This window comes from Neofelis nebulosa, chromosome 6, assembly GCF_028018385.1.
Source record: "Neofelis nebulosa isolate mNeoNeb1 chromosome 6, mNeoNeb1.pri, whole genome shotgun sequence".
In the NCBI taxonomy this organism is placed as follows: domain Eukaryota; kingdom Metazoa; phylum Chordata; class Mammalia; order Carnivora; family Felidae; genus Neofelis; species Neofelis nebulosa.
Window position 1 is genome coordinate 115,644,304 of NC_080787.1, and position 13,035 is coordinate 115,657,338.

At 35.2% G+C, this 13,035-nt stretch overlaps 1 protein-coding gene across 6 annotated transcripts in view; it reads left to right on the top strand.

Moving 5' to 3' along the window:
* The window catches only part of NKAIN2 (sodium/potassium transporting ATPase interacting 2), a 1,000,454-nt gene that overhangs the window by 542,420 nt on the left and 444,999 nt on the right, over window positions 1–13,035 (top strand). For 5 of the 6 annotated variants that reach the window (XR_009263279.1, XR_009263280.1, XR_009263282.1 and 2 more), the window contains exon 3: window positions 1,026–1,106. The exons of the other annotated variant lie outside the window; for it this stretch is intronic. Coding sequence is in view for 2 of the 5 variants with exons in the window: in XM_058735148.1 (XP_058591131.1) it covers window positions 1,026–1,106 (81 nt within the window). In the remaining 3 variants the exon portion in view is untranslated. The remainder of the gene's footprint in view (window positions 1–1,025; window positions 1,107–13,035) is intronic. 6 annotated transcript variants of the gene reach the window in all.

Here is a 13,035-nt window from a genome sequence, read left to right on the forward strand (position 1 = left end):
GCTCAAACTATACATCTTTTTATGATCCTTATAATTATCTCTTTTCTTCTCTTTCTCCATCACTTGACTTGAATTCAGGGAGAATTTATCATTGGTCTTTGTATCCTCAGTGCCCTTTTAGCATGTTGCCCTCTAGGTGGTTAATACATTTCAGTTGAATGAATGCTCAAAAATATATCTTGGTAAGAAAAAATTGACATCAGTGAAGAAAGCACACTGAATAGCCAACAGAGTAAAATAAAAGATAATAACTCAATGGTCACTGTATTGGGAGATTATAAGAAAATAAAAGAAGAAAGTGAAGAGAGAAAGGAAAGGAGGAAACAAACAAAAAATACAGCTGTTTAGATGGGACAGAGGCATGGGACTGAGTTGAAAACGACACCAAATAACTTGGAGAAAGCTTGTATGTTATCACGCATGGGGTTGATTTTGCTAAAGGAAGATAGGAATTTCTTTTTTTTTAATTTAAGTTTATTTATTTATTTTGAGAGAGAGAGAGAGCACAAGCAGGAGAGGGGCAGAGAGAAGGAGAGAGAGAATCTCAAGCAGGCTCCACACTGTCAGTGCAGAACCCGATGTGGGGCTTGAACCCATGAACAGAGAGATCATGACCTGAGCCAAACCAAGAGTCAGAGGCTTAACCAACTGAGCCACCCAGGAGCTTCTTTTTGGCGGTTTTATTTGATATATCTATTGGAGCATCCAGGTTTTTTTTTGGGGGGGATGTCTGGAAAACATAATAATCCCACCTCAAAACATAAATATGGGCTACTCTATCTTTTGTGTAAAAGCCTAAAAGTTATCCCTAAGCAAGTTTGGGCTACTATGAGGCCATAACAGTGAGAAAAAAAGCAAAAATCAACAGAGAGATAAATGTACGTCTCATCCTGTTCTTTAGAAGCAATATCTAACATTTTCCCCTAATCTTAAGATTTGGGTGTTCAAAAGTTTAAGTTCTATTTGAATCTTACTCAACTGATTCAAAATTAATTATATGTTATTTCTCTCTTGCTTTTCTGCAGTATGCTGTCTGGCTAGTCCTCTGGGTTACCTGGAATGTGTTTGTTATCTGCTTCTATTTGGAGGCTGGGGACCTCTCAAAGGTAATTTGCCATCTGATTTGCCTGAGTCATCAGTAGTGTGTTAACAAGCCTCTTCCTAAGTAAGTCAGAGTCTCCCCCTGCTCTTGTTGCTTAGATGCACCTCGAATGAAGGTAAATTGAAAGATGTCCTCATCTATATCTCTGCTTTTCTACCATGAAAGATATGTTTCAGCTTGTCACAAAGTGTGCTTTTATTATTTTAAGCAAAACCAGTGTGAAATAATGATTATTACAGTGGCCATACTGTGTCTTTTAAAACATTGACTTAGGAGAAATTTCTGAAGCAGAATAGGAATTTTTTCAGAGATAAAATCCTAAAAATTTTTGGAATCACCTCATTGCTTATTACTTTGCTAAAAGTTTTCTTGCTTGGACCCAAATAGCAATGCAATAATTCAAATAATTAATGGATTAATGGACAATAGTTTAATAAAATTGTTACCGGAGAGATTTAATAAATTATATAAATGAATAAAATGTTCCAAAATAATATAGGAGAGCCTTAAAATACTTGCTTTTCCACTTAGGTTTTTTTTTTTTATGCTGTCCTCATGTGAGTGTGTTTATGTTTGCTTGTATATGCGAATTACCGCCATATTTCTAACATGAATGCTTTTACTATTGAAATACTGTAGTTTTTAGATCTCTAAAACCAGCATCTTTCTTCTATTGGAATGCAATTACTAGCAAATAAGCAAAATGAGATGATTCATTCAAAGTCATAGTAAATTCATTCAAGTAGTAGTAAATCTTGCGTAGACACTTGACAGAGTTGCAAACTTGTCCTTCTTCATATTAACTTTTAAAGACAGATTGTTCTATAGCCTTTCCTTATTAGAGCATAAAAACCCTGAAAAGATGTTGACATTTTTAAAACTCAGAGATGATGACCTGCTTTAAAAGGTTAAAGAGCTAAAAAGTGGCCAGGAAACACCCTTGCGGGGCTTTTATATCTCGGAGGGTAGGGGATGGGGATAGTGATAGTACACATTTCTAATCTAGCTTACAGAAACTTCACAAAGCACTCTAGCATTTTCAAGGATGTTTGTTATTTCCCTGTGATATGGCTTTATATCAAGTATAAATAATCTTGCTTATTTTGTTGAATGGCAAATGATGAAGGATAAAATAAGAGGGTGACATTATGGCATGAGATAGAACCAAGGCTTCTGGAACCTGTGGTTTTATGATCAGATTTTGGACAAGTCGTCACTGAGGTCTGCGAAATCTGCACTGGTAGATGGCATTTCTGTGACTCTTGCCAGGCATTGTCCTCCATACTCTTGGCAGCAGCTGGTCCTTTCCAGAAATCTGCTGTGACCAATGAAAAGAAATTGTTCGGGTGACTGTAGGAAGGACACAGACAAGATAGCTGCTTAAAACTCACATTTCCTCTGTACCAGAGAACCATACCTGCTTCCTATGACCTGAATCACTTACCCAATTTATATATCCCCACTGCTGTATAATGCACTTTGTTCAAAGAAATTCCATACTAGAATGACTTCTCAATAATAATTTTAATTTTGAATAATCACCCTAAAAATAAACTGGTAGGCAGGTATTTAGGGATATTAGCTGAGTAAAATGATCTGGCAGATCAGAGTTTAATATATATATTTGAGCCAAGCTGGCTGTACAAATGTTCTGTAATTTTGCTCACTGGTCCACATGGTAACTGCAGGCACAGAATAAAGCTTGTGATCTCCTGACCTTGGACATGGGCATTGAAACCACAGCAAGAGCACATCCTAAAACATTGCAACTCGAGACTAAGAATTCTTCTAATGCATATGGGCAGGTAGTGTCTATCCCTTGGAAATGAAGTAGTTAATATTTCCTTTTCTTTTCATCTTATAAACCAAGGCAAGACTCTGCAGAGCCCATGAAAATTTAATAATTTCCTTTTAACAAATAATCTAAAGGAAAACCATAAAGGAAAGAGTTATATAGTTATCTGTACCAGATTTTTCCCTCCCTTTCCCACTCAAAGGATTTGAGAAAGGTGTGTTTATACCATTTAATTCTTTAGCTTCTGCAACTGCCTCACATTCTTCAAGTAATACAGTGCCAGAATGAAGCAATGTGATTGAAAAATGTACAGATATATGAAAACTCAAAAATGGGACTCCTGAAACTGTTGATAATACTTAGATTACAAAATATAAACTGTTTTTTCCTAACTCTACCAAAAATATAAAAATAAAAATAGTTTGGCCATATGAGTGGGCCAGTTTGTTTGAGGCTGAGGGAGAAATATGGGAAATGGAATCAGGGAGAAAATTCTGTACCTTTTTATATGTGAAAGAAGTGTATTAATTTCCATAAAACATTTTGTAAATAGATGACATCTTCAGAACAAATATTGGCAAGAAGTGATAAAAAAGTGGTAAAATATTAAGGCAACTTTAATTACTTGTTAGAGTTTAGAATTTTGTGTTGTCATTTCCCACAGTGTCTTTTCTGCTAAACTACATGTACTTTATAAGCAATACAGAGATTAGAGTCATTAACCAACCCAGTGTTTACACTAAGCAAGAAATGGCTTATTTGCAATAATATGATACACAGAACTGACCTGTTTGATCTTCAGTTTTCTCTAGTACCTATAGTTGCATAGGTAAAATATTTTGTTTATCAAAAATTCTGTGTAGGGGCACCTGGGTGGCTCAGTCAGTTAAGCGTCCAACTTCGGCACAGGTCATGATCTCACAGTTCTTGAGTTTGAGCCCCGAGTCAGGCTCTGTGCTGATATCTCAGAGCCTGGAGCCTGCTTCAGATTCTGTGTCTCCCTCTCTCTCTGTTCCTCCTTCACTCATGCGCTGTCTTTCTCTGTCTCTCAAAAATAAATATTAAAAAAATTCTGTGTAAACCCAACATTATTATTAATCTATCAATTAATATATTTTAATTACTATTATGAGACTTAGAGAAAATAAAACTGATCAAGCAGAGAAACTGCTTTTTAAAAATTTTATCTGTGAAATTAACAAAATAATGGGAATTAATGTAAAATAGTACATGACATAACACCAAATAAGCATGTATATTGCATAATAATTATTTCCATGTTATTTACATTAATGATTTAAACACTAGTGTTAAAACTAAATAGCCTAATGCAACCTACATTGTGGTACTTCCTGGGTTGATATTTTAATAGATGTTTTGTTAAAACACATAGATGACATTATGAAATAAGTTTTAAATAGTAATACATAGGGAAAATAGATAGTGGTCTTCTGGTTATCTGTAAAAATCTGTGTTTTGGTTTTTTTTTTGGATGTGATACAATTATAAATTATTTCTGAGGCTGAAATTACGTTCTAACATTTTTGTTTATATGACTATTGAGCTCTTAGTTTCTATTTTTTATAATTTATGGGGCAATATTGGGGAATGATACACCTGTCTTTAGAAGTAAATTTACAGGGGCACCTGGGTGGCTCAGTCAGTTTGGTGTCCGACTTCAGCTCAGGTCATGATCTCACAGTCTGTGAGTTTGAGCCCTGCATTGGGGTCTGTGCTCACAGATCAGAGCCTGGAGCCTGCTTCAGATTCTGTGTCTCCCTCTCTCTCTGCCCCTCCCCTGCTCATGCTCTGTCTCTCTCGGTCTCAAAAATAAATAAAAACATTAAAAAATTTAAAAAAAAGAAAGAAATTTACAGAGCATAAAGGAATAAGTTTATTTTACTTAACACAACCCAACTTGTTTGTGTTTTATCCTTTGAGAATCAGGATGCAGGTACATATCTCAAAGGCTTCATTATATTATCAGAAACTTACCTAGTTAAACATAGCCTAAAGCAATTAATTATACCTAATGATACATCTGTTTCAGAATGAACACGTTAGTAACTTCTAGAAAGGTGTCATATTTTAATAATTTTGATAGTTGCTTCTGAGATCTACATATAAATTTTCATTTTAATAATTTGATATATTAAAAAGCCATGTAAGCATATGGACTATTTAAGCTTTGGAGAATAGAATTGCACTCTTGCAAATATAAGAGACAAGGAGAAGATAAACTGTCACACACTGTAGGCAATAGGAAGCAAATCCTTAAAACCAGATGTAAGTATTGTGTGGAAAAAATGCAGTATTGCAACAATCCCACTTTTATTTCTTCTGTAAAAAATGTATTCATTTAAAGAGGTCTCTGATATTTGGATATTTTCTGCTCAATGAAATCAGTGCTTACATCAAATTTGCTTTTACAATTTTGTACAGAAAAATATGGTATGGAAAGGAACCTGCTATAATCATTTTTAATTTAATTAGTTCAACTTATTAGTTCAATCTGATAATTTATTCAAGACTAAATTTAACAAATATAAGGAGGAAAACTGAATCATTATTTTTTTTTATTTTTACTTTTCTTACTGTAAAATGTATATAGTCTAAGAAAACTTCAATTAACTATTTCTAAACTAATTAGAAAAATGTTTACTTCCCAACCATCCAAGTAGATTTTGCTTTAGGGTGTAGAATAAAATGTCCTACATGTTATTGAGAATTGAATATAATGTAATTTTGCCCATCAAATAGAAATAAACCAACCTATTGTAATTTGGTAAGTCACCGCCTCTCTTCTCTTGTTTTTCCTTAATAGTGTATTGAATTAAGCTGCTTATTTTCTTACTTCTTCATTTCTCTTTGCTTACTTTTCCACTTATTTTTAATACCCCTAAAGTGAGGAGTAAGGTCCTTGAAACTTTTTACTTCTCTGTCTACCTTCTTTCACTTGAAAATGCCATCCACTGTTATAATTTAAATTATCATGTTTACACATATATCTACCAGATTTATATCTTCAATCTTGACTTTGTTGCTAAGTTAAAGTACCACATCTCCAACTTCCTGTTGGTATCATGTCAATTTCATTGTCATCTTAAATTTAACATGTCCAAGAGTATTTTTCATTATCCCCGAAGAATCCAACTTTCTTAATTCACATCTTACTCAGAGAAGAAAATAAATGGCAAATTCTACTTTGAAAAATGTATAAAACAGAAAAAAAAAATATTTTGGCAGAGGGGGTCGACAGAAATATTTATACATTGGCTATGAGATGAAGCAAGAAATAGACTTTTAAAAAAAAGTATAGTGTTTGTGTGTGTATATTGTAACCGTCAGTCACCAACAAGTCATAAACAGTAAAAATCTTAAGTGATGATACTCTGGAAAGGTAAGAACCCCCAGAGATGAGCTGACATTTTAAAAATGCTGTGTGTTGGGGACATTTGCTGATTCTGACTAGGTAAGGAGGCTAAGAATCCAGGCTTGGAACCCATGGTTAATTATTTCTGGGATATGTAATATCAGCATGGCTTTCCGGGAAAGGGCCTTGAGCATGTGGACAGTTTGTTGTTGTTATTGTTGTTAGGAAATCAGTGAATTCTATAAGACTACAAATATAAATAGAAAAACTAAAAAAGCAGAGTAAGAAAAAATTGGCAGTCTTACAAAACGGAGATGGAAGATAGGAGAAAGGCTCTATTGAATACCCTAGACTTAGAGTTGAGAAATCTAAAGTGAACCAGGGGCAAAGGAGATGTACAACATACTTTACCAGGGCTAAAATCCAGGCTCAACACAGAACAGCCCTTGATTAAAATAAAATAAGCTGATCAGCCATTGCTTCATCTGTCTCATTGAGGAGAAAGGGAAACACCTCAAGAGAAAGATAACATTATCTTAATCTTTACAATTTTTTTTTTTTTTTTTTTTTGGTACATGATATCAGGCAATTAAAAATTCCTATGCAGGGGCGCCTGGGTGGTTCAGTCGGTTAAGCGTCCGACTTCGGCTCAGGTCATGATCTTACAGTTCGTGAGTTCGAGCCCCACATAGGGCTCTGTGCTGACAACTCAGAGCCTGGAGCCTGCTTCACATTCTGTGTCTCCCTCTCTCTCTGCCCCTTCCCTGCTCATGCTGTGTCTCTCTCTGTCTCAAAAATAAATAAACATTTAAAAAAATTAAAAAAAAATTCCTATGCATGCTAAAAGAGAAAACCTCATTAATCAGGATGAAGAAAAAAACAGACACAATTGAGACAGACCAACAGGTGATGCAAATACTTCAATTACCTGATAAGAACTTAACAAAACCAATATGTTAAGGAAACTAATGGTCAAAAGTGGAGATAAACTATTTAAAGAGGAGGAATTTACCCTCAAAGAGCCTGGATCTGTATAAAGAATCAAGTGGGAATTCCAGGACTGAAAATATAATATTTAAAATCAAGAATTCATTAGGTGTATTTGTTAGTAGATTTGAAAGATTAGACAACAAGATTGGTAAACTGGAGGATAGGTTAATAGTAAATATCTGAACCAAAGCACTGAAGTTAATATAACACAAAAAGAAAAGGATGTCAGAATAATATAGGGCTGTGCTACAGGCTCAGTATACAAATGTTGAATTTCCAGAATAAGAAAAGAGATATAGTTGGACAGTAGCGATATTTGAAGGGAGAATGACAGAGAATTTTCCAAAAGTGATTAAATACATGAACCCACAGATTCAAGAGATTTTCAGATCTCAAGTGGAATAAATATCAAGAAAACCACATTCAGGTATAGCCTAGTAACTCCGTTGAAAATCAAAATCAAAGAGAAAATCTTAAAAGCCATCAAAGATGAAAGAGCCATTGCCTTTAAGGAAACAACAAAATAACTGACAATCAAACTTTCAGCAGAAACAATGACTCCAGAAGGCAATTGAATGTCACCTCTATAGTACTTTAGGGAGTGCCTGGGTGGATCAGTTGGTTAAGTGCCCAGTTTGGCTCAGGTCATGATCTCAAGGTTCCTGGGTTCGAGCTGTCTGTCAGGCTCTCTGCTGTCAATGCAGAGCCTGCTTCAGATCCTGTGTCTCCCTCACTCTACTCCTATAACAGTCTCTGTCTCTCAGAAAGAAATCTTTTTTTTTTTACATAAAGTACTTTAAAAGTGGAATTCTCGGGGCGCTAGGGTGGCTTAGTTGGTTAAGCGCCTGACTTCGGCTCAGGTCATGATCTCCTGGTTTATGAGTTTGAGCCCCACATCGGGCTCTGTGCTGACAGCTCAGACCCTGGAACCTGCTTCAGATTCTGTGCCCCTACCCCCCACCCCTGTGCTCTGTCTCTCTCTCTCTCTCAAAAAATAAATAAACATTAAAAAAATTTTAAAGTAGGAATCTAGAATTTCATACCCTGCAACAATATTGTTCAGCAATAAAGTAAAAGAAAAGTATTTTCAGCTAGGAGGAGCTAAGGTAATTCATTACCAGCAAACATGCACTAAAAGAAATAGCAGGTGTACACTTATGATGAGTACTAATATGTGTTATGTTAACTAAGTGGAATTTAAATAAAAACTTAAAAAAAAAACTAAAAAGAAATACTAAAGGACGTTCTTCAAGTGGAAGAAGGAAAGAAAGTACCCAGAAAGAAAAATGGAATTTCAGGAAAGAAAGTTAATAGAAAGGATAAATACATGAGTTATAAACAATGCAAAATCATAATAAGAAAGTCTTTTGGAATTTAAATGTCTATAGAACTAAAATGCATACACAATTGTGGTAGAGTCCCTCCCTAAGGAATATGGTGGCGGCCTTCTCAGAACAAAGGGAGGCAATGTGCAATGTGGCCCAATCAACTCTTATACACATATGCATAGCTTTGACATGAATTTGTAACTTGGACTGTGTCCAATCAGACTATATGTGTCACCATATATGGGAGATAAAGAAGTAGAAATTGCATAGAAAGCTATACCCTGCTGTGCTCGGGACTCACCCTATTTGGGTCTTAGCTCTCCGAGCCTATGCCGGCACAAATAGTTGCTTCCTAGACAAAAAAGCTGTGGTGTCCTGTTTCTCTGTACAAGAATCCAGCTACACAATAACACAAAAGGTAGAAACTTTAAGTGTTCTAAGTTTCTAGTATTAGCAAGGAAATTGGTAAAGATAATATTTATAATAGATTACAATATTTCAATAATTATATTGTTTCTGGTATAATGACTAAAAGAAACATAACTGCCAAAAACCCAACTATAGATGAAAAAATCAAATAACAGAAATAATTGATTAACCTAAGTGAATTTAAGAAATGAGAAAAACTAACGAAAAAGAAGAAGGTGAACAAGAAAACAAATATCAAGATGGATGCTATAATGTCAAATATATCAATAATTGCATTAAATGTAAACTACTTCACTTAAAAGACTGAGACTGTCAGTCTGGATAAGGACACAAAACCTAAGTGTATACTGTATATAAGAGATACATCCTAAGTACAAGTATTTAAATCTAAAATTAAGAAAACTAGAACATGTGTACTGTGTACACATACACAAAACATCATGTAATTCTAATATCGGAGAAAGTAGTGTTTAAAGCAAGAAACAACACTAAAGACAAAGAGGGTATGCCATAATGATAAAAAGGTCAATGCCCATGAAGACATTGCAGTCAGTATTTCTGAATAAAATAATATAGCTGCAAAAAATCTAAAGCAAACCTGGATAGAATTAAAAGGAGAGACAGTGATGTCCTCAGTCACAGTGGTAGATTTTTAACTCCTGTCTGAATGTATCAATCAGGTCAAAATTCAAAAAGTATATAGAGTATCTACACAACACAACACACTTAATAAATATGTAGAACATACCTACCTATGTAAAAGGATACATATTATTTTCAAAGGCACAAAGAATATTCAATTATAAAATGAGTCTTTTCTGTTTTTGGAGGAAAGTCAAAATATAGGATTATTTGCAATTATCCAGCAGGTAGTCTGTGATCAATGTGGAATTAAGCTAGAAAATCTGCTACTATTTAGAAAATAAGCAGTCCACTTCTAAATAACCTATAAACCCAATAGGTTGGGATGGAGATTAAAAAATATTTTGAGCTGAAAATCTGGGGCAATGAAGGTAAAGCAATGCTTACAGTAAAACATATGGCTTTACATGGAGATGTTAACAGAGAAGAAATGTTAAAAAAAATAATGATCTAAGCTTTTATACCCAGAAACTAGTAAAGGAACAACAGTTGAAACCCCTCAAAAGTAGAAGGATTGAAATAATGAAGAGACCAGAGCTCAATGTACAGATAACAGAAAAAAAAAATTAGTAAAGCCAAATTAGTTTCCTCAAAAATATTAATAAAACTGTTTAAAACCCTATCAAGAGAGATCAAGGAGAAAATATAAGTAAATACACATTTTGCTAATATCACAAAGGACCCACAGATTAGATAGAGTGTATTATGAACAAGGTTAAGCCTGTATATTGGACAATCAGGGTGAAATGGACAAATTCTGTGGAAGATACAGTTCGAATAAATTTAAAACCTAAATAATCTTATACATCACAAAAATTGAATCATTAGGGGTACCTGGGTGGCTCAATCAGTTGAGCATCTGACTCTTGATTTCAGCTCAGGTCATGATCCCAGGGTGATGGGATTAAGCCCCACATGGGGCTCCACGCTGAGCATGGAGCCTGTTTGAGATTCTCTCTCTCTCTCCCTCTGCTCCTCCCCTTCTTGCCCTCTCTCTCTCTCTCTCTCTCTTTTTCTCTCTAAAATAAAATAAATAAATAAAAATTGAGTCATTAATTAAAACATTTTGACAGGGGAAAAAAAAAACCCAAAACCCTTCAGCTCCACATGGCTTGTCTAATGAATTGTTAAAGACATTTAAGAATGTTGTAATACCGATCTCACACAAACTCTTTCAAAGAGTAAAGTGGGCTTGCCTCCTATTTTATCCTATGAGGCCAGCATAACATTGCTTATGGGAGATAAATGAGATTGTCAAAAAACGTATACATTACTGAATCAAAATGTAATATGGTAAATGAGAATTTAAAAAATGCTAAATGTCTGTGTATAACTTTGTAAGTGAGTTAGTTTTCACACAGTATTATAATATGTATTTACATTTCCATCTTTCCTACTAAACTTCAAATTGCCAAAAGGCCATGTATCATCATCGTTATTCAGGAGAATGTCTGCCATTGACTGCCACTGTAGTTATGTCTACTACATAACAGTGAGGAATTACAGAATCAAGAGCATTTTAGATGTTTATAAATAAGCCTATCTGATACATCATAAAACAAATGCAACAAGTTGCTCTGATCAATATGTTCTAAGTATGTGTTTACTTAACTGTCCCTTCTTCAATATAGGGATCATGTTTTATTCATCCCAGGGCCAAAGGAAATGGCTGACATATGAACAGTGCTCACTGGAATGAAATCAAATCTTAAAAGTGTGGAATTCAGTAACTAGTTCTAACTCGACCAAATAAAGCTCCTGGAAGTGTTACCTTCTACTCCACTATTGCATGGCTAATGGAATCAACATCTCTCAGAGCTGGCCCAGCAATCTGTGCTGGTAACAAGCACAAAGAAAGTAATCCAAGCAACTGGCCACCAAGATCAGTGTTTTTCAAGATAAAAAAATCATAGGACTCACCTGAAGATCTTTTTAAAATACAGATTCTGATTCCTTTGGAGTGAGGCCCGAGTTATTTCATCTCTAATAAATTCCTGTATGATATTTCAATTTGTCCATTAAACATACTTTAATTTGGAAGACTTAGATTATCCAGAACTTTTTTTTAAGTTTATTTATTTATTTTGAGAGAGACAGAGACAGCACAAATGGGGGAGGGGTAGAGAGAGAGGGAGAGAGAGAGAGAGAGAGAGAGAGAGAGAGAATATCCCAAGCAGGTTCCTCACTGCCAGCACAGAGCCCAAAACAGGACTCAAACCCAAGAAGCCATGAGATCATGATGTGAGCTGAAACCAAGGGTCAAGACGCTTAACTGACTGAGCCACTCAGGCACCCCTAGATTATCCAGAACTTTTAGACAGAGCATGAGGAGAGTTCCTGTTTTCTGTCTGTCCTTTGAAGCAAGGATCCCAGTGTAGATCTTGATATTTGTGCATATCCAAACTGGTTACCTGATTTAGTACTTGATAGTGATTCTAACCAAGGTATCAAGTGAAGAAACAAAACAGATTACTCAGAGCTCTGGGAAGAATTTATGGTTAAGTTCAACCTTTAATACCCAAGTCATATGTAGCCTTCCTCTGTGTGGCAAATACTTTCCAGAAACCTCCCCATACCTTTTCCATGATGGAGCTGACTAACTATGCCTCTAATTTTAGTTTATTTGTGCAATTTCTTTATTATTATGATAAATGATTTACAGAAGCTGAGGAATCTTATGCCCAGAATAATGAAGCTATGGTATGCCTAGTGCAGCTCTGATTGAGAACTAAAGTCATATCTGAGAATTCCCACTTAGAGTTTGGCCCTCTTCTGTGATTAAAACAGTGAAAAACCATTTCACAATTCCGCTGTTTCCTTTCATGAGTCAACATTCTCTCTCCACTAGAACTAGATGACATCTGCAGTTTCTTTGACTCTAGTAAATTAACTGCTTTAGTTTATACTTTTTTTTTAGTTTATACTTTCTTAACGTGATGTCTTTCCTGCTTGCTGATTCTCCCTCCAAATGCCTGTGTGGATATGAAGAATCCCATCTTGTATTTTGTGGGACTTAAACATGTTTTGGATATTGAAAGGAGGACCTTTCACACAGAAGAGTCTGCATGAGTATTAGCAAAGTTTTGAGCATGAACAAGCATTATTTCTGCCAGATGATCCACAGGCATCAAGTACATAAAATGTTGTTAGAAAACCCCTGAGAGAACAATGAGAATAGGCAAGTTGAGCATCTCCCTGGTGTAGCAGAATGATCTCTGGGTATTGGCTCCCCCGAGTCCCTGTACTTCTAGCGAAGTTCAATGTGTCAGCCTTAGAATGCTGACTGAGCTGCAATCCACATTGCTCAGGATGTTCTGTTTATTCAAAATCACACCCTTTCCTAAGACTTCAACTACAGCCAGTACATTCTCTTTAG